Source organism: Sus scrofa, chromosome 13, assembly GCF_000003025.6.
Source record: "Sus scrofa isolate TJ Tabasco breed Duroc chromosome 13, Sscrofa11.1, whole genome shotgun sequence".
In the NCBI taxonomy this organism is placed as follows: Eukaryota; Metazoa; Chordata; class Mammalia; order Artiodactyla; family Suidae; genus Sus; species Sus scrofa.
Genome location: NC_010455.5, coordinates 29,945,369 through 29,967,931, shown reverse-complemented (window position 1 = coordinate 29,967,931; position 22,563 = coordinate 29,945,369). Strand labels below are relative to the sequence as shown.

The 22,563-nt window shown below is 38.9% G+C and overlaps 1 protein-coding gene across 1 annotated transcript in view; it reads left to right on the top strand.

Moving 5' to 3' along the window:
• Positions 1–22,563, top strand: part of SETD2 (SET domain containing 2) — a 111,578-nt gene that overhangs the window by 28,354 nt on the left and 60,661 nt on the right. Inside the window, 6 exon segments of the mRNA XM_021068704.1 lie at positions 1,927–2,055; positions 7,150–7,273; positions 8,843–8,920; positions 11,044–11,141; positions 14,196–14,322; positions 22,031–22,165. Coding sequence (XP_020924363.1) covers positions 1,927–2,055; positions 7,150–7,273; positions 8,843–8,920; positions 11,044–11,141; positions 14,196–14,322; positions 22,031–22,165 — 691 coding nt within the window.

Sequence of the window (22,563 nt, the reverse complement as noted above, 5' to 3'; positions counted from 1 at the left end):
CTATTCAGAGCTATATATTTAGACCTACCAAAATCTTCCCCTTGGATGCATTATATATTCTATTCATAGTTAACCCATAATTATTAATATTCTATTGATGGATGTTTGCATCTATATTTTTTGTATAAACTAAATGTTTTTACATTAAAAAATTTTTTTACCTATCTGATTGAAAATTGTATATTTTTAACATGGAAAGAATATTTAAATGATTTATAGTATAGACACCTTAGTTTTAGTGTTAATGAAGTGTTTCTTTCAAAGCTCAGGAGAGGAGACATAAGAGCACTATTCTCCTAATTTGACGTTGTTGCCCCAGTCTCTGCATTCTTCTGGATTTTCCAGCCATTCTTGCTGAACAGATGTGAAGTACAGAATTTCTTATTTCATGTTATTCCCATGCTCAAACTTCTAATAGCTCTCAACATTAGGTTCAAATGTAGCCTGGAACCCTTCACGGTACATCAGCAACCTGCCTTTTTATCTTCTTATCAATATCTTTAGCTGTTTTATTCCCCTTTCCTCAAGTAGGTCTTGTTTCCTGTTTTTTGCCTTCAGACCGGGCACCGTTGTATCTCATTTTCTTTATCTATCCATATCCTATGTGTCATTAGAGATTCTGCTTTAATCCTGTTCCCTCCTGAAAGCTTTCCTTCACTGCCTCCAGAGTGAACCTTGGATCCTTTGGGCATTTGTAAAAATGTTACTCCTTTTGGGTTTGGGAATAAATTTCCAATAAATATATTGGAAATAATTGGTAATTTCTATTGTAGCCTTACTCAGTATTAAAAATAAGGTCTTTGTGTCTGTCAGCTTTGGAATACTAAGAATTCAGTAATGTTTTATTCCAGGATTCATGAAGGATGAGCTTTGTCACTTTATATTGTGTTTACTCTGAACAAGGATATGTTTTTTTACCTTTTCAGGGCCACACCTGCAGCATATGGAGGTTCCCAGGCTAGGGGTTGAAGTGGAGCTGTAGCCGCCAGCCTACACCACAGCCACAGCAACGCAGGATCTGAGCTGCGTCTATGACCTACACCACAGCTCATGGTAATGCCGAATCCTTAACCCACTGAGCAAGGCCAGGGATCGAATCTGTGACCTCATGGATGCTAGTCAGGTTTGTTTCTGCTGAGGCGTGACAGGAACTCCTGAACAAGGATATGTTTAATGATGACTTTGGTTTCTCTTAAATGTTGATCAGGCAGTTAGCTACATTCAGAAGATGAAGCTAATAATGAGTAGTAGATCATGTGACTGCAAAAGATGAAATTAATCATGATTGTAGTGGAGTATAAGCAAAGGTTCAGTGATAGAAAATAAGTTGCAGGAGTCCCCGTCGTGGCGCAGTGGTTAACGAATCCGACTAGGAACCATGAGGTTGCGGGTTCGGTCCCTGACCTTGCTCAGTGGGTTAACGATCCGGCGTTGCCGTGAGCTGTGGTGTAGGTTGCAGACGCGGCTCGGATCCCGCATTGCTGTGGCTCTGGCGTAGGCCGGTGGCTACAGCTCCGATTCAACCCCTAGCCTGGGAACCTCCATATGCCGAGGGAGCGGCCCAAGAAATAGCAACAACAACAACAAAAGACAAAAAGACAGGAAAAAAAAAAAAAAAAAAGTTGCACAGTTGTCAGAGTACTGCAAACTTACATGCAGCTTGGAAATGTGTCTTACCCACTCAGGGAGTAGGTACTGGCTAGATGACAAGGCTGTATTGTGGACATCATCTGTTTAACAAGGTAGACACTCGATTCTAAGGAATCTCTTCATGGTGGAAAGAATTATTGAGGATGGCTCACTTGAGGTTTATCACATGTATGCTAATTATGCCATAAAGATACAAATAAGTTCACATAACACATTTTAGTGTTTTTGGTTCTTTTGCTGTTTTGAAGAATTAATTTTCTCCATTTGTCATTTCAGTTCTTCTCGGTGTCCAAATGGGGATTATTGTTCCAATAGACGGTTTCAGAGAAAACAGCATGCAGATGTGGAAGTCATACTCACAGAAAAGAAAGGCTGGGGCTTGAGAGCTGCTAAAGACCTTCCTTCGTAAGTTATGTTTTAATCACTTTTCATTTGTGTTGCTGAAGTTGGTTAAATACTTTGTAGGCAAATAATTTGTAGATATTCACTGCACTTTAATAATGATAATTGTTCAGAACTAGTTTCTTTTTCACATTTTACTTCAGTGTAAATTCTTGTTACATGCAACAGAGACTGTGATGGCTCAGGATTCCCATGTCTGTTATGGCAAAGGAGATTAGAGAAGGAGGAAGAGAATGTGTGATTGACTGGTTCACATAGCAGGTTAAAATTTCCTAAAGTTCTTTAGCTGTGTTCAGCTACTCACAGAGAACCTTGCTTTGGTAAAATATGCAATTACTTAATATTTCCATGTTTCCTACATCTTTACTTAGGTAACTTCCATATGCTATTGGTAATAACAATTTTATAAATTTTTAGTTCTTGGCTATTTAGATGTTCACTGATAGAGCAGTCCCACTTAACAAGGGCATACTGTTGGATGTGAAGAGGATGAGGAGGAGGTATTTGAAGCAAAGCTGCTAGTTAGTGTAAAATACCATGACAGATTCCACTAAAAAACAATTCCCTACCAAAATCCTTCAGTTTTAGGCTGTAGGAATGGAAGGCAGTGCTGTCCAGGTTGACTTAATGTTACTGGATACCAAATGCAACTGGGTGGGGGAAGGGGACGTGTCAATGCTATGCAGAAATTTCCAGGCCAGAGATTGAATACAGGCCATAGGAGTGACAATGCTGAATCCTTAATCCCTAGGCCACCAGGGAACTCCTGTTAACCTTTTATTTTTCATTTTATGGCCACACTAATGGCATATGGAAGTTCCTGGGGCCAGGGATTTAATCCAACTATTAATCTTTTAAAAGTGCAAAATTCACTGGCATTTAGTACATTCACAGTATTGAGTAGCTGTCCCCTTTGTTGAGTTCCAAAAATTTTTATCACCCCAAAAGGAAACCCTGTACCCATTAAGCAGAATCTCCTTATTGCCCCTTCTTCCCAGCCCTTGGCGCCTCTAAATCTGCCATCTCTATGGATTTACCTCTTCTAGATATTTCATATAAACAAAGTGATATAAATATGACTTTTTGTGTCTGGCTGCTGCTGCTGCTTTTTTTTTTTTTTTGCCTTTTAGGGCCACACCTTCAGTGTATGGAAGTTTCCAGGCTAGGAGTCAAACTGGAGCTACAGCTGCCGGCCTATACCACAGCCACAGTAACTCTAGATCCAAGTTGCTTCTGTGACCTACACCATGGCTCATGGCAGTGCTTCATCCTGGACCCACTAAACGAGGCCAGGTATTGAACCTGCATCCTCAGGGATATTATTCAGATTTGTTTCTAGTGTGCCACATGGATTCTTAGAGAAAGCATTGTGGTTTTTTGTTTTATTTTATTTTTTGCTGGTGAGCCCTTTATGTTTGCTAGTTCAGATATGACAATGACTGTCCCTCAAAAGGTGGCTATTACTATGTGCATTTGTTGACAGATAAGGGGAGTGAGGCTCAGAGGGTTGGGCAACTTGCCCAATATTACATAGGTGGGTCACTGGTTTCAGCACTGGCATTATGGATCCAAAATGCATTCACTTTTCTGCAGGAGCTGAGGATATAGCAGCAAACAGCTGGAGGAGGGGGAAGGTCCCTCTTCATTTCATTCTTTCGTTTTAAAAAAAGCTTTCATCCAGTGGCACCATCTTTCCTAGGACTCAGGATGGCAAATGGCCCAAAGTTCAGCATGTCTTCATATTTTTGAGGTTTCATCTTTGTTGTAGCATGTGTCAGCACTTTGTTACTGAATAATACTACATTTTATTTATCATCACTTCATGGACTTAGGGCAAATTGGACTTTTTAAAACACTTTCCCTCCCATAATGTTTTATTAAAACGTTGAAAAGTTGAAAGAATTGAATAGTTCATGCCCATATAACCACCACTTGGGTCCTAAAGTTGTTGACATTTTGCTCTGTTTGCTTTGTTATGTATTTGTCATGTGTCCATCTCTTTGTCTATTCATCAGTCCATCTTGTTGATGAATTTTAAACTTTCCATATTTACAGCCATCTAGTTTTGCAGTGTTGTTGACAGTTTCTGCCCTCTTCCGTCTGTATGCCTGCCACAGTGGAACCCTGTTGCCTTTAACAAGCTTTAAGTGAGGAGAGCTCCTTGCCAAGAGCAATGTCAGACTTAGATTGGTTTTTTTTTTTTTTTTTTTTTTTTTTTTTTTTGTCTTTGTGTCTTTTCTAGGGCCACACCTACGGGATATGGAGTTTCCCAGCCTAGGGGTCTAATTGGAGCTGTAACTACCAGCCTACACCAGAGCCACAGCAATGCCAGATCCGAGCCGCGTCTGCGACTTACACCACAGCTCACAGCAACGCTGGATCCTTAACCCACTGAGCGAGGCCGGGGTTCTAACCTGCAACCTCATGGTTCCTAGTCAGATTCGTTAACCACTGAGCCATGATGGGAACTCCAAAGATTAACTAAGAATCATAAGAATGATTGCCTCTTCCTGTAGGGGCTTTAGTCACTGCATGCCAGGCCATTTGATGTTCTGCACTTTTTTGTTTTGTTTTTTATATATACATATGATACATATATACATACACACACATACACATATATACATACACATATACATACATACATACATATGTACATATTTATACATATATACATAGGCTTTTCTAAGAAACCTAAATCTATTTTATCTAACCAGTTTTAAGGACTACATGATAAACTTTTGTATTTGCCTCATTTAGTTTTTTGGAGGTTAGGCGCTGAAGGGTTTTGAAAACTTTTCTCTCAGCTGCTTGATCAAGTCTAAACTGTTGGATCCATGGTTACTGGTATGTCCTTTAGATTTCTTGATAGTGTGAAGTTTTTACTCTTGAGTGATTTAGTGGTTGACCAGGTTCTGGTATTTAACTTTTTTTAAGTGAATGTTTTTTAAGTGAAGAGATGATTTGAGAGCAGTGTCATCAGAATAGAATATTTTAGTACAGTAGAAGAAAGTATCCTTATATATCACAAAGGGATAAGCAGTCTTTTGGGTGGGGTTTAAATCCCAGGCAATAAATCAAGTTTTATGACCTCTAAGGTGATCTGCACTTCTCTAAATTCCATCTTATTTATGTGCTAATAGGCATAACACTGATATCACTGGGCGTTAGTAAGCTTTATTTTTTATTTTTATTGCTTTTGCTTTTTAGGGCCACACCTGCCTCATATGAAGGTTCCCAGGCTAGGGGGCCAATTGGAGCTACAGCTGCTGGCCTACACCATAGGCATAGCAATGTGGGATCCGAGCCATATCTGCGACCTGCACCATAGCTCATGGCAACGCCGGATCCTTAACCCACTGAGCAAGGCCAAGGAACGAACCCACAATCTCATGGTTCCTAGTTGAATTTGTTTCTGCTGTGCCATGATGGGAAGGAGCTCCTAGTAAACTTTAAAAAGAGCAAGTTTAGGGAGGAGAATTTAGTTTTTGTCACTTGAGGAACTGGACACGTTTTTGACATTTTTAAGATGAGGTTCCAGATCCTGCATAAGGTGTGTTTTATAGTCATTATCGCATTTAATCTACAGAGCAGCTATGACGTACCGTTTTTATTTGTCTCCAGGCTAGGGGGTGCTGATCCTAGAAGTATAGGGTCCAACATCATAGGAGCTCAAATTTTGTGATCATTCTAGTACATTACCTATAAAATGATAAGCTTCAAGGTTAGAAAGGAATATTAAAGTATTGTTTATAGAGATAGTAATTTGGCTTTTCAGGAGTATCTATTGAGTAATCAGATTTTAATTGTTGAGAGAGACCTAAATGTGTTTGCAATGGACTGTTAGACAAATGCATGTATATCCATATATTACATCTCTCTAATCCTGGTTTGGACTTTTTTCTTTTTTGCATAACTCTTTTCTCATTAACTGTAATTGCTTTATTTTCTACAATAAGTGGTTTTAATTTTTTCAGTTGGCCAGTTCTTTCTTTAGTAAGTGTACTGATTATGTTAGTATATCGTAAAATAAGTAGAAATGATTTACATTTTTACATTTCAGTAATCTCTGGTTAGTATGAGGGTGTGTTTGTTTTGAAGGGATAAAACAAGACTTCCAGGTAGAACTTGGGAGTGAAGCATAGAGAAGCATTTGTTTATATGGAGGTGGATCCTTGAAGTCATTGGTGAGATTGGGCTTTTATAAAATAAAGGGAGGGGAAAGAGACTGAGGATTAGTATCTTTAATAGAGAAGAAGTAGGTAAAGAACCACACGAAGAACAGTCAGGGTAGAAGGTAGAAAGAAGCCAGAAGAGAGATTAATCATAATTGTTGACAAATGCAAGAGAACTCAGAGAATGCAATCAGAGAAAAGGTTTTTTTTTTGTTTGTGTTTTTTTGTCTTTTTGCCTTTTCTAGGGCTGCTTCCAGCGGCATATGGAGGTTCCCAGGCTAGGGGTCGAAGCAGAGCCATAGCTGCCGGCCTACGCCACAGCCACAGCAATGCGGGATCTGAGCCACGTCTTCGACCTACAGCACAGCTCACGGCAACGCCGGATCCTTAACCCACTGAACAAGGCCAGGGATTGAACCTGAAACCTCATGGTTCCTAGTTGGATTCGTTAACCACTGCGCTAGGATGGGAACTCCGAGAAAAGGTATTTTTGACCTTTAACATCATTAGAGACTTTGGAGTGTAAATGTAGTAGGGAGGGCTGCTGTATTTGCTTTCTTTTTTCTTAGAACATAAAGCCTCTAAGTTTTCATTTCTTCCTTATTTCTGTTTCTCAGTTATGAATCATTATTTTCATGATAACGTAGAGCAGACTTAAAAGTTTGTTTTAATATCTAGTTAGAACAAGGATATACATTTTGGTATATGCATAAATTATAAAAGCTTCTTAGAGTCAGTATTCTTCGAAAAGTATGAGGAAGGAGAAAATCAACCTTGATTACACATATTTTGTACATCTTGTATAATAACAAATCTATCCACTTTACAGTAGTTCTTTAAATTTCATTATTTTTGCATGGCTGTATGTGTTTTACCATGTAGCTCCTAGACAGAAAATACTGTTTTATTTTTCTTTTGCCAGGAACACTTTTGTCCTGGAATATTGTGGAGAGGTACTTGATCATAAAGAGTTTAAAGCCCGGGTAAAGGAGTATGCTCGAAACAAAAACATCCACTACTATTTCATGGCCCTGAAGAATGATGAGGTAAATGGCATGGATGTGTTTCTTTGGGTTTTTTTTGGCTATACCCACGACATATGAAACTTCCCAGGCCAGGAATCTATAACCTGTGCCACAGCAGTGACCTGAGTCACTGCAGTGACAACGCCAGATCATTTACCTACTACACCTCAAAAGAACTCCCTGTATAGGTTTTTTCTATTTGCTTACAAAATGGATGAGGGAGTGGAGGGGGGGAGAGAGGTATTTATATATGTAAATGTAAATATACATGCTTCATACTGTAATTCTTTTTTTTTTTGGTCCTTTTTGCCTTTTTTAGGGCTGCTTCCCGCGGCATATGGAGGTTCTCAGGCTAGGGGTCTAATCGGAGCTGTAGCTGCTGGCCTGCACCAGAGCCACAGCAACCCAGGATCCAAGCTGAGTCTGCAACCTACACCACAGCTCACGGCAATGCTGGGTCCTTAACCCACTGAGCAAGGCCAGGGATCGAACCCACAACCTCATGATTCCTAGTTGGATTTGTTAACCACTGTGCTATGATGGGAACTCCCATACTGTAATTCTTTTTTTTTTTTTTTTTTTTTTTTGGTCTTTTGTTGTTGTTCTTGTTGTTGCTATTTCTTGGGCCGCTCCCGCGGCATATGGAGGTTCCCAGGCTAGGGGTCTAATCGGAGCTGTAGCCACCGGCCTATGCCAGAGCCACAGCAACGCAGGATCCGAGCCGCGTCTGCAACCTACACCACAGCTCACGGCAACGCCGGATCGTTAACCCACTGAGCAAGGGCAGGGACCGAACCTGCAACCTCATGGTTCCTAGTCGGATTCGTTAACCACTGCGCCACGACGGGAACTCCGCATACTGTAATTCTTAAAAATTATTGATGGGCCCCAAAGAGCTTTTGTTTATGTGGATTATATTTATCACATTGAAAATAAAAGCTGAGAAGTTGAAATGTTTATTAAACCATTTGGAAGTGACAATATGTTGACACAAATATGTTGACACAAATAACATGCTTTTATGAAAACTAAGTATTTTCAAAAATTTTTTCTCGAGTGAACAGTGTCATTTACAAATCTCTTTAATGTCTGGCTTAATAGAATTCTGCAAGATTCTCATGTCTGCCTCTATATTCTGTGTGAAAATTCAAATTGTAGGGACTTATCCCAGGATCTGCTATATCTCACTTTGACAGTGGGTCCAACAAGAGTTTTAACAAGTTTTCCAGTAGATTCAGATAGACACTCAAATTTGGGAGCTACTGCACTGTGCTGTAGCATACATAGATGAAATTTTATGCTTATGAAGAAAGATAGGAATAAAAAAGGATGAAATAAATAGCTGAAAAAAATGAGAGAGACAGTTGATAGATTTAGAGATGATTTTGCCTATAGGTGAAAAGTTGATAGTTGTCAAATCTTTTTGATGGGGCAGTTGGTTGTCACTTTGATGTGTAAAGGTAGTATGAGAGAATTCTCTAAAGGAAGGGTAGATCAGGGATAAATGTATTCAATGTGCCCGATGCCTTTCCTTTGCAAAATGAACATATAAGGTCTCATTTTTAACTCTTTAATTATCCTTTTCCCTAGATAATAGATGCTACTCAGAAAGGAAATTGCTCCCGGTTCATGAATCACAGCTGTGAGCCAAACTGCGAGACTCAAAAAGTAAGTTGAGGTATATTTAGGGTTTGGGATATTTGTTCAAGAGTGCTGTTCTGAACATTAATTTTAGATTCTGATCAAAGGGTACCGTGAATTTTATTTTTTAATCATTTAAGTAATTTTTTCTTACTGTCTTGTTAAATATTTTATTTCAAAATAAGTTTAGATTTATGAAATAAGTGTGGAAGTAGTATAGATTTCCCATACACTGTCCTTCACTAGCTTCCCCAAATGTCTACATTGAACATAACCGTAATACAGTTCCCCAATCCAGGAAATACTGTTAAGTAGTCTAAAAACCTTATTCACATTTTGTCATCTGCCATTTTTCTGGTCTGGGACTCCAACTGCATTTAATTGTCACATCTTTTTGCCCATTATTTTAGATATTATTTAAGGTGCTAAAATAAAAAACTAAATTGTAATTTTGTTAAAATCCAGTATGTGCTATTATATTCAAGTTTTGTATCTGAGTATATTATCAGTCTTAGCCAGATGCCAAATTTGATGGTTTTAATAACATTTATAAGGGGCTAAATGGCCACAGATGAGAGATACTCTGGTGTGCGTGTGGGTTCAGTGCTTCTCAACAAGGCCAGTCTTTGGGTTTTGCTTATCTTTATGCCCCTGTGCTTGGCACGTCGTTAACACTTGATAAATCCATTTGCTGATATAACATTTTGAGATAATGATCTTAGTACCTTCTAATTCCTGTTTTAAGCTTAGATTAAAAGTTACATGTATGCATTAGAATAAATATTGGTTCTTTTTTTAGGTTAAGAAAGCTATGGACCTACTCCCTAGAAAAATATATCGGTGATTCTCTCTCATAGTTTTGTTTTTTGATCTTTGATCTCTGTACAAATTGATCTTAGCTCTGTACTAATTGATCTTAGCTTTGGCTCTTTTAAGAGCCAAAACACATAATGAATAGGAGAACCCAGAGTGGAATTATTTAACCTAATTAAGTTCTAGTTCTGGTTTTGCCTGCAACTAGGGGCCACATGTCTAGCTGTGAGACTCCCACTGTAGGTGTCCCCTCACCTCTTTAAGTCTAGGTTTTTTTGTTTTTGTTTTTGTTTTTTTGTCTTTTTGCTATTTCTTGGGCCGCTCCCGCGGCATATGGAGGTTCCCAGGCTAGGGGTCCAATCGGAGCTGTAGCCACCAGCCTACGCCAGAGCCACAGCAACGCAGGATCCGAGCCGTGTCTGCAACCTACACCACAGCTCATGGCAACGCCGGATCGTTAACCCACTGAGCAAGGGCAGGGACGGAACCCGCAACCTCATGGTTCCTAGTCGGATTCGTTAACCACTGCGCCACGACGGGAACTCCTAAGTCTAGATTTTTAATCAATAACATATTTCAGTGGCCTAGATAGGAGCTCTCCAGTCAGCTTACATCTTACATGTTCTGGAACTACAAGGTTTAACTCTTGTGTATTTAACCCATTTTAGTTTTTGAGTTTTATGCATATGTTCTGATGCTTCCCTGCCCTTTCACTACAATCAGCCATTTATGACCACTGCTTCATGAAATTAAACTTTCGGCATCAATGTTTCCCTCTTTCCATGCCTCATCTTATCTTGGAACATAGTTACTTTTAACATAATACAAAGTAATATAAATTTGCCTGATACTCTGTGACACCAGGCATTTTCTATTTGCCTATTTTTAGTACAAGTGAATCTTTACTGTGTGGAAATGTGTATTAGGATAAGTTAAAATAGGAGTTCCCATTGTGGCTCAGTGGTAACGAACCTGATTAGTATCCTTGGCCTCGCTCAGTGGGTTCAGGATCTGGCATTGCTGTGAGCTGTGGTGTAGGTCAGCAGCTGCAGCTCCGATTCTGCCCTTAGTCTGGAAACTTGCATATACTGGAGATGTGGCCCTAAAAAGCAGCAAAAAAAAAAAAAAAAAAGTTAAAGTAGCAGTTAATTTTAATAAGAGTGATACTTAAATATGTTAGTTTGCTTTTTTTTAAGTTCCCCATTTGCTATTTGGAAAAGCCTTTTTTGTCTAAAGAGGCACATGCATAATTAAGGCAGCTAATGACCTTTAAAAAAAAAACATGACACACATAGATTAACCAGTTACTAATTTATTTTCTTTTAAAAACATCTCAGTGGACTGTGAACGGACAACTGAGAGTTGGGTTTTTTACCACCAAACTGGTTCCTTCAGGCTCAGAGTTAACATTTGACTATCAGTTCCAAAGATATGGGTGAGTATTGATCCTGTTATGTTTTGCTGCTTCTGATGGGCAAATATAGAAATCCAGAACTTAGCTGTGAATTACTGAGAAGTTATATAAACCGTCAGCTCTTACCTATAGTGTTCTGTTTCAGTTTTATGTGTTTTCCTACTGTTTAACACTTTTGGCCATTAAGGGATATTGTACAGGAACCACGTAATGTTGCTCTGAACTTCATGCTGCCTTATTTATATAATTATGTTTCTAATGTAATTTTAAACCTCTTTTATTATAGGAATGTTAACAGAGTTTGTATGTATAAAAAGAACAGTGTAAAAAATCCGTGTAGCTACCATTCATCTGTCAGTTACCAACTCATGACTAATCCTGTTGTTCATCTATATCACATTGTGCTCTGAAAAATAATGTTACCTAGTTCTCTCTACTGAAACCAATAACTGATGAAGTAGCACTAAATACCTCTAGCACCTGTATTGTGGTTTTACAAAAACCCACTAAAGGGAACAAAAAAATGTCTGGTTTCAAGTTTGGGACAGGAATTGAACAAGATGACCCTAGTTATTTCGTCATACCAGAAAACCATTTATAAAAGATTAGGAGGGTCATGTCAAAGGGACTCCAGAGTTAGCTTGAATAGACACTCCCTTAACAAAAGTGGGAGAGTTCTTTTAACACGTAAGCATAGATAAGAATAATAACTGATTTGAAATACACTATGAAAAATCTATGAGTTTTGAATTTCCAGTGTGGCATAGTGGGTTAAGAACCTGACTGCAGTGGCTCGGGTCACTGCTGAAATGCAGGTTTGATCCGCAGTCCTGCACATCAGGTCAAGGGGTTTGGCATTGATTGCCACAGCGGCAGCTCAGATTTAGTCCCTGGCCCAGGAACTTCCATATGCTGGAGGTGCACTCATTTCAAAAAAAAAAAATGCCCTAATAAAAAAAGAATTTGAAAAGAAAAATCCATGAGTTTTAACAAAGTTTTAAAAACAAAACAAAGTTCTCTTGTGGCACAGCAGGATCTGGCATTGCTGCAGTTATGGCACAGGCTGCAACTGTGTCATGGGTTCAATCCCTGGCCTGGGAGTTTCCACATGCTGCAGTGTGGCCAAAAAAAAAAAAAAAAAAAAAAAAAAATACAGTAAAGCCATAAGTAGCCAAAAAATAAAAAATAAACAAAAACCACATTAGTCATAATCTAAGAGAACCAATTAATGATTTAGAAAACTAGTTTTCAGGAATTCCCTTTGTGTCTCAGCGGTTAACAAATCTGACTAGCATCCATGAGGATGCAGGTTCAATCCCTGGCCTTGTTCAGTGGTTTAAGGCTCCGGTGTTGTTGTGAGCTGTGGTGTAGGTTGCAGACACGGCTCTGATGCTATGTTGCTGTGGCATAGGCCAGCAGGTACAGCTCTGATTGGACCCCGAGCTTGGAAACTTCTATATGCCGCGAGTGCAGTCCTAAAAAGCAAAAAAAAAAAAAAAAAGAGAAAACTGGTTTTCATTTTCTAATTGAAGTATAGTTGATGTGAAATATGACGTTGTAGGTATACAACATAGTGATTCAGAGTTTTTAAAGGTTTTATTCCATCTATCTATAATCACTACAAAATATTGGCTATACTCCCTGTGTTGTAAAACATATCCTTGTAGCTTAATTATTTTATACATAATAATTTATATCTTTTAATCTCCTGTCCCTACCTTGGCCTTCCCTCCCTCCCTCTCCCTACTGGTAACTACTATTTTAAAAATTAAAAGATTAAAAAAAAAAGTTTGTCCTAACTTTCCCAAGTGAATTCTGCTTCAGATAAAACCAAGAAGTTTGTGAGAGAAAGTTCCTATAGAGGTTATTTCAGCTAATAAATGAAGTAGTAATGATACCACCATTTTGCAGCACCTCATGTACTAATTAATCTAGGCAATGTTTAAGTATTCTGGAGTTAAGATTGGACCAGGTTCTGTGTAGACCTCCATTATTTTTTTTCCTGTGTCTGTGCTGTTCTCTTTGAAAGAAGGGAAACTGAAAATTAACTGCTATTTGTGATTCCCTGCTGTTATTTATTGGATATTTTTGTGCCTCTGATTGCTACTCTTATATACTAAATCTATCAGTTTACTTTTGGAATAGTCCTTCATGTTTTCCTTGGGTAGCTCTGGTTACAGAGTAAATAAATGGCAGAGGTGGTATACCCAAGCCTGTAGACTTAGGCCTGTGTTCTTTCCATCACTTTTCCTTGGCTCTGTGGCTATATTTATTAGTAGTCTCATCCTTATGTAATGATAGTTTTAATAACCACATTTTCTTTTTTTATTGTTTAAGGTTTTATTGAGTATAGTTGATTTACAACGTTGTGATATTGTGTCCTTTACCAGTAATGCATTTTATGTCTATGTGTCTGTTTATAATAATGCATTTTGTTCTATGTGCCAGTTAAGTATTTACATATAAGTAATAGATATTGATCTATGTAAGCAGTTTGTTCTTACCCCCAATAGGTATATTAACTCTTAATTTCATGTATTAGTAGGTACCCTTCACAAATGGAGAAATTACTAACTTCTTGACTAGTTTTGTCTAACTAACAAAGGAAGATTGGAAAAATAATTTTTTGGGGGGGGGGGTCTTTTTAGGGCCTTAACTGGCGACATATGGAAGTTCCCAGGCTAGAGGTCAAGTCAGTGCTATATCCGCCAGCCTACACCACAGCCACAGCAACGCCAGATCTGAGCCGAGTCTGCGACCTATACCACAGCTCACAGCAGTGCCGGATCCTTAACCCACTGAGCGAGGCCAGAGGTCAAATCCGCAACTTCATCGTTCCTAGTTGGATTCGTTTCCGCTGTGCCATGACGGGAACTTCCAAGAATGGCTTTTTTAAAGAGCAGTTTTCTGGCATTTGCATTAGATAGCGTCAAGTTTGGTTGGTGTCTCTTAAAGTACCTTTTTTTTTTCTTTAGGCTGAATTGACTTCTCTCTTTTATGTAATTGCTATATTATCAACATTTTTATGTTGTTTACTTTCTCATAACTGACATCTTTCCTGTGCTCCTTGAATAGGAAAGAAGCACAGAAATGTTTCTGTGGGTCGGCTAATTGCCGGGGTTACCTGGGAGGAGAGAACAGAGTCAGCATCAGAGCAGCAGGAGGGAAAATGAAGAAAGAACGATCTCGTAAGAAGGATTCAGTAAGTTTTCCGCTCCTCTTTCAATTTTCACCATATACATTTTAAGAAGAAAAGTAGCTTTCCTCATTGAATTTTGCAAAGTTAGACTACAACCTGAGAAATTTAGGGTCAGATGAAATAATCATGGAAAAGAAGAATGGTTGCTATTTTAATTTCAGTTTTGTAGAGATTAGAATTGGATACTAAGGACTAATTTTTTAAATTTAATTTTTATTTTATATTGGAGTATAGTTGATTTGCAATGTTGTATTGATACTGAGAACTCTTGAAGTCATCTTGAAAACACATGGGCTAATAGTTTTCCAGAGCCTGTAAAATTCCTAATCTTACTTTATATGTAAGTAAAATGTTTATCTCTTGGGTCATATAAGTCTGATCCACATTCCTAATCTTTTAGTACTAGCTTATCTTTTGTTTGCAAGTATTCTTAAAATCTCTGAAAATCCTTTTTGGGGTATAAAGTGAGTTTTGAGAGATATCAGGCAACCCAAGAGTGAGAAAGTGTTGGTTTCAGATGGTCTTTTCATTTAATACATTAAAACAGTGTTTGGTAGCCTTTTCCATCCTTAGTTCACCTCAGTCACTGCTGGAGGTGAGTGGTGTCTACTACTAAAAGGGCTCGGGTTTTTTGTTGTTTTTAAAAATTCCCCCCTCCCTTTTTGTCTTTTTGTCTTTCTTTTTACAGCCATACCTGTGGCATATGAAAGTTCCTGGGTCAGGGGTCGAAACAGAGTTACAGCTGCAGCTTATGCCACAGCCATGTCAACACTGGATCCAAGCCACAGCTTGTGGCAGTATCAGATCTTCAACTCACTGCACATGGCCAGGGATGGAATCCATGTCCTTAAAGAGCCAACATCAGGTCCTTAATCCATTGAGGCACAGCAGAAACTCTACCCCCTTGCGTCTTTTTCTGAGGATCTGTTCATTAGAGCAGTTTTTCTCTACCTTAGAACCACCTTGGCAGGGTCCATAAAAAAAATACACATTTCTGGGCCCATCCTCAGACCTATGAATCCTAGTAGAAGGCTAGGAGAAGGGGCTTAGGGGCTAGAGGGTTAGCCAGCACATCCTCCTGTGATTCTTTTGTAGTTAGCTCATTCCTAGGCTTTTTGGGAACCCATATTAAGAATTATAAAATGGCAGCAATCTGGAGTTCCCTTGTGGCTCAGTGGCTATGAACCCGACTAGGATCTATGAGGATGTGGATTTGATCCCTGTCCTAGTTCAGTGGCTTAAGCGTCCAGCGTTGCCATGAGCTCTGGTGTAGGCTGGCAGCTGTATATGGAAGTCCTCAGGCTAGGTGTCAAATTGGAACTGCAGCTTCCGGCCTATGCCACAGCACCATGGGATCCAAGCCATGTCTGCAACCTACACCACAGCTTACAGCAACACTGGATCTGTAACCCATTGAGCAAGGCCAGGGATAGAACCCGTGTCCTCATGGATACTAGTTGGATTCGTTACTGCTAAGCCACGACGGGAACTCCCAGGAAAGTTTTCTTTAAACTCCATTAAGATTGCTTTTATTTTATTTTTTCAGCAATCAAGTGAAGTCTTTATTACAGGAAAGCAGATAGCTCCCAGGGGTTCTGGGAGGGGGGAGAAGAGCTCCACTCTCTATTGTCTTATAGGGTTTTTATCCCTTAAAGATGGGGGTTTCCAACGTGGGGTCCAGAAAGATGTGGTTTTCTCCCATTGGCCTTGCTTAGTTACCTGTATCAGTCCTTGTCCAGTAAGGGTTTTAGGGGTGGAAATGTCCCATAAGTTTTATGATTTCTTTGTTGTTCTCTTCTCTTAAACTAAGTCACCATTCCTCTCATTTCTTTTCTATCATTTGAGAAGTGGATTAGAAATTAAGGTCCATGTGGGGGAAGGCACATTTCCTATAGTGAACGAGGCCAAGGGGAAGGTTCTATCCCTGTAGTAAATAAGGACTGTGGGCAGTTACTCTTTGGAGCCCTTAAACCACAAATGTTAGATTGCTTTTATTTTTAACTCTTATTTCATATAATTGATAGTTTATCAGAACAGCTACAAAATTGTCATTAACCATGTTGACCTAAGCTAAAAATCTCCATAAAAGTTTCCCTTTGGCCATTTTCTTTTCAAAAGTTATATTAAAAACTGTATTATTTATGAAGAATATTCTTATCATGTGATTTCTTGGGCAGTGTTATACTGTCATCACACCAATATTGATTTCTAACTTACTGATAGGATTCAAGAATAAACCCAAGGTACCAAGGTGTAGGAATTACTAGGTTTTTGTTCTGGTAATGATGTTTTGTATACATCTCAGTATTGTATAGTATTAAAAGCCAAGTCAGATGTAACATGTGAATCCAGTCATTGGGTAGGCTGAAATAATGGTTTGCTACAGATGTGAATTTGAAGTTGTTTCAGAATAGGATTGTTTCGAATAAAGTTTTGCCCAGATAGATAGAGGAATGACCCAGAGTGAATATGGGTTCCTAGAAGGGTCGTTTGTCCTTGATTATAATGAAGAGTTTGACTTTAGTACTTGGATTGTCTCTTATTAAAATTCCCTCTGGATGCCTAGATTCTGAGTTCTGGTCAGGTACACAGTTGAATTAAATCAAAAGTAACATCTCTTGGAGTTCCCATTGTAGTGTAGCAGAAACAAATCCGACTAGGAACCATGAGGTTGTGGGTTCAATCCCTGGCCTCGCTCAATGGGTTAAGGATCTGGCATTGCCATGAGCTGTGGTGTAGGTTGCAGACGAGGCTCGGATCTGACTTTGTTGTGGCTGTGGTGTAGGCCAGCAGCTGTAGCTCTGATTAGACCCCTAGCCTGGGAACCTCCATATGCTGCGGATGTGGCCCTAAAAAAGACAAAAAGACAAAAAGACAAAAAAAAAAAAAAAAAAAAAAAAAAGTAGCATCTATTGAGATTCCCTTTGGAATTCTTTTGGGTAGAAGATGCCACAGAGAGGACAGGATAGCAACAGTTTAAAATAGAGTTCTGCGTGTTGTAACCATTAATAAGAATGTGTTAATGGCACTGTAATTTGGCACTATAATGTGTACACCCCCCTTTTTTTAGTCCTTGATTGGTAAACATTTCTTATTCCTTGCTCTTGAAGATTGCATCTATGTATATACAGCTTATCCACTTAACAAAAGTAAGTTCCTCCAAGACAGGTGATTGTCTTGTTTGGATATGTCACAAACTAGATACTTAATAAAATGCTTATTGATGGAGGTATAATAAATCACAACTGTTATTTGGTGTTATTTGTAGTTTGTAAAGTACAAATAAGTTGTCTGAAACTTACTTTGAAACAAATTAACAATAACTAATTGATAAAATAGAGGGTGAAAATCTACCTAAGAGAGGAAATACTTAGTTTCAGCAGATAACAAACAAGTACTAGTGTCCAGAATATGTGGAGAGCTCCATTTAATCGCTAAGAAAAAAATAGCACAAAAGAAAAACAACTTCCACAGACATTTCACTCATGCAGATAGCCACTAAGCATATGGAAGGGTGTTCAACCTCATTAGTAATCTGAAGAATTCAAATTAAAACTGCTATCAGCTGTTATTTGTATACTCACCAGATTGATAAAAATTAAGTCTTATGATACATAGAAATAACTCATACACTGGTGGAGGAGGTGTAAACGGATATAATTGCTTTTGAAGACACTTTGCTAGTTACTGAGTGTGAATATATGTATATTATATGAGCCAGGAGTTGCACTCCTGGATTAATAACCAGAGAGAGACTTGTTTAAGATGTACATTTGGAGTCACAGCAACATTATCTATGTTAGAAAAAGTAGAAACAACTCAGATACTTATTAGCATTAGTATGAATAAATTATAATGTAATCACATGATGAAAAAAAAACTTGTCATGAAAATGAAGGAACTGTGGCTGCATGCAACAACATTGATGACTCTTAAAATGTAAAGTTGTTTGAAAAGGAAGCCTGGCACTAAGTTGGAGACATCTCTAGAGTGGAGAAGAGAAGGAGCACTTCAGGAATTCTGGCAATGTCCTCCCCCCCCACTCCTTTTTACCTGAGTGTTGGTTACCATGGCTGTTGCTGACCTGTTTGTTTATTAAAACTACATATTAATTTTTATATACTTTTCTATTTGCATATTATATTTTATCAGAATGTATTAAAATAGTGTTTTAAAGACAGTTTATACCTCCAAACACTAAAGTATTAATAAAGAATAAACATTTTTCTTGGATTGATTAGGTACTCAACAGAATAAATTTTTTAAGTGCTATAGAATTGTACATATAGGAGTTCCCGTCGTGGCGCAGTGGTTAACGAATCCGACTAGGAACCATGAGGTCGCGGGTTCGGTCCCTGCCCTTGCTCAGTGGGTTAACGATCCGGCGTTGCCGTGAGCTGTGGTGTAGGTTGCAGACGCGGCTCGGATCCCGATTGCTGTGGCTCTGGCGTAGGCCGGTGGCTACAGCTCCGATTGGACCCCTAGCCTGGGAACCTCCATATGCCGCGGGAGCGGCCCAAGAAATAGCAACAACAACAACAGCAGCAAAAAGACAAAAGCAAAAAAAAAAAAGAATTGTACATATAAATTTTCAGTTATCAGTGATTTATTCAGATACATCCTAATGCTCTTTATACTTTTTTTTTTTTTTTTGCCTTTTGGCCATTTCTTGGGCCACTCTTGTGGCATATGGAGGTTCCCAGGCTAGGGGTCAAATCAGAGTTGTAGCTACTGGACTACACCAGAGCCACAGCAATGCGGGATCTGAGCCACGTCTGCAACCTACACCACAGCTCACGGCAACGCTAGATCCTTAATCCACTGAGCAAGGCCAGGGATTGAACCTGCAACCTCATGGTTCCTAGTTGGATTCGTTAACCACTGCGCCACGACAGGAACTCCTCTTTATACTTCTTGATACCGTTTAGTTATCACAAATCCACAAATCTTTTTGGAATGTGATGACCCAGAAATGAAAAATAAGTACTTATAGTAAGTTTAATGAAAGCATTCAGACTCGGTCATTTCCTACTTTCCTTTCTGCTAAGTATCCTAAAAGTTATTAATTCCATAATTGGTTGTCCACTTGAGTACCCAAAATTATGGAAGCTGTATCATACCACCACTGGAATTGGCTTTCTTACTTTTATATATATATAAAAACCATTAAGCTTATCGTCATAGGAGGAATGTTCAAAGGTTATTTGCCTTCTGTATTTTGTTTGCAAAATTTTTAGTTTTTACATTTTTGTTGCTTATTTTATATCCAAGTAGTTTTTTGAATACTTTTATATCTGAGTAGTGCCTTTTATACAGTAATATCTATTCAATTTATTGAATGAATGAGAGTAACAATTCAGTTTTGTTTCTAACTTTTCAGATTACATGCCTAGTTATGAAAAGAAAATAACCCCGTCTCTTAGCTTGGTGAATATCAAAACTGTCAAAAGCAAGATTTTTGTATTTGAGAGGGAAAGTGGAATTGTAAAGCTCCTGGTCTTTCCTGTTCCAATCCTCTAGAACTTGGGACACAGAAAGTTTTTACATTTAGGATATGCACCCAAAAAACATCTTTAAGGAAATGTTCTTGGGAACTCCTCACATTTATTTATTTATTTATTTGTCTTTTTGTCCTTTTAGGGCCGCACCCGTGACATATGGAGGTTCCCAGGCTAGGGCTCTAATTGGGGCTATGGCTGCTGGCCTACGCCGCAGTCACTGCCACACCAGATCTGAGCTGTGTCTGCGACCTACACCACAGCTCATGGCAACGCCAGATCCTTAACCCGCTGAGCGAGGCCAGGGTTGAACCCACAACCTCATGGTTCCTAGTCTGATTTGTTTTCACTGCATCACCACAGAAACTCCTCAAATTTCATTTTGATCATATTACTTCCTTTTAAGGATTCGTAATAGGAGTTCCTGTCATGGCTCAGTGGTTAACGAATCCGACTAGGAACCATGAGGTTGCGGGTTCAATCCCTGGCCTCACTCAGGGGGTTAAGGATCTGGCGTTGCTGTGAGCTGTGGTGTAGGTCACAGACTCGGCTCAGATCCCGCATTGCTGTGGCTCTGGTGTAGGCCAGCGACAACAGCTCCGATTAGATCCCTAGCCTGGGAACCTCCATATGCTGCAGGAGCAGCCCCAGAAAAGGCAAAAAGACAACAAACAAAAGGATTCAGTAATAGAGCTCTCTTACTTAGTCCCATCAAATCCACATTCTTTTGTATTCCATCTGAATGAAATCTTCTAACACCAGTCTTCATTTTGATAAGATTTTTCTCACTTCCTCACCACTGAATGTATTCCAGCCAGTCTGAGCTAGGCACTATCATAATTTTCCATTCCTGTTCAAGCTTTTTTCTATGCTTCCTCACTCCTTCTTCCTCTTATCTTACCTATTTCTTTTGTTGTTGTTGTTGTTGTTGTTTTGGTTTTGGACGGGGGCAGGGTTGGCCATGCACGCAGCATGCGAAAGTTCCCAGGCCAGGGATTGAACCCACACCACAGCTGTAACCAGAGCCATAGCAGTGACATCAGATTCTTAACCCACTGAGCCACCAGGAAACTCCATGTTCCCCACCCACCTACCTTCCTTTCCTTCCCTTCCCTCCCTCTTTCTTCCTTCCTTCCCTCCCTCCTTCCTTCTCTCCCCTCCCTCTTCCTTCCTTCCTTTCTTTTTTCTTTTTCTTTCCTTCCTTCCTCCCTCCCTCCCTACCCTTTCCTTTTCCAGCTGCACCTATGGCATATGGAAGTTCCCAGGCCAGCGGTCAAATCTGAGCCATAGCTGCGATCTATGCTGTAGGTGTGGTAACGCTGGATACTTGACCTGCTTCACTGTAGCAGAAACTCCAACTTTCTTTTTTTTGATGTAACATTATTTTTGTAAGATTGATAAATTTGTTGCATTTGGTTGTACTTGATTCCTTTTATTGTGGTATGATATACACTATATGAACATGCCAATTTTTATAACCTGACCACAGGAATTTGGGTTGTTGGCAGTTTTTTGCAATTTTGAATCGATGTTCAATGAACATTCTTCTGATTCTCTGAGTATATACATGCTTAAGTTTCTTTTGGATTTCTTCCTTTTTTTTTTTTTTCCCAGCTGTGCCTGTGGCATACAGAAGGTCCCAGGCTAGGGATTGAAACTACTCCATAGCAATGACAATGCCAGATCCTTAACCCTCTGAGCCACCAGGGAGTTCCTCTCTTGGGTTTGTTCTTAGGTATGCAACTGCTAGGCATAGGGGATACAAATATTTTACTTTTCAAGCTAACGCTTTATTTTTTTCTGACGTACTTTTCACCTAATACAATGTTTTTTCCCTCCCATAAAGGCAGCTTTTTTTGTTTGTTTTGCTTCATTGCAGTGTCTTCACCTAGAACTATACTTGACATATAAGTACTAGGTAAATATTTGATGAGTGAATGAAATGATTTTCAAATTGATCATACCAATTTATATTTTCATTAGCAGTGTATAAACGTTCCTTTTGATCCACATCTTTGCCTAGATTTGATATTAATCACACTTCTTATTTTTTTCCCCTAGTCTGGTGAGTGTAACATGGTTCTTCAGTGCAGTCTTAATCATGTTTTCCTTATTACTTTTTAGGTTGTTTGATTCTTAGATTAATGAGGGTTTATTGTTTGGTTGGTTGTTGTTGTTGTCTTATAACCAGATATTTTCCTTTGCCATGGCAGGTGGATGGAGAGCTAGAAGCTCTGATGGAGAATGGTGAGGGTCTCTCTGATAAAAATCAGGTGCTCAGCTTATCCCGGCTAATGGTTAGAATTGAAACTTTGGAGCAGAAACTTACCTGTCTCAAGCTCATACAGGTGAACACTTTAATATTAATTTATTTTTTATTTCTGAGTTTGAGGTGGGACATTTAAACTACAATTCAGAGTGATAAATGGAAAAGGAATAAATTTGATGAAAAGTTACTTTTATTTTTAAAATGGTTATGTGAGTTTGTTGTGACTTAGAAAAATTGTACTCTTTAAGAGTTCATCATCATTTAATCTGTTAGAAGATCTTGTTTTCTCTTGTCAAAGAATGTGGTGAGATTTGTGTGTGTGTGTAACAATTCATGACACTTGATAAAGGTTTTTCTCCTCCCTTGATAGTTAGCATGCTGATTTTATTTACTCCAGCTTATTAAATATTCCACAAGAAGGTGGATAATAAGAAAAGATTAAAAAAATTTTTAGGGAGTTCCCTTCATGGCTCAGGG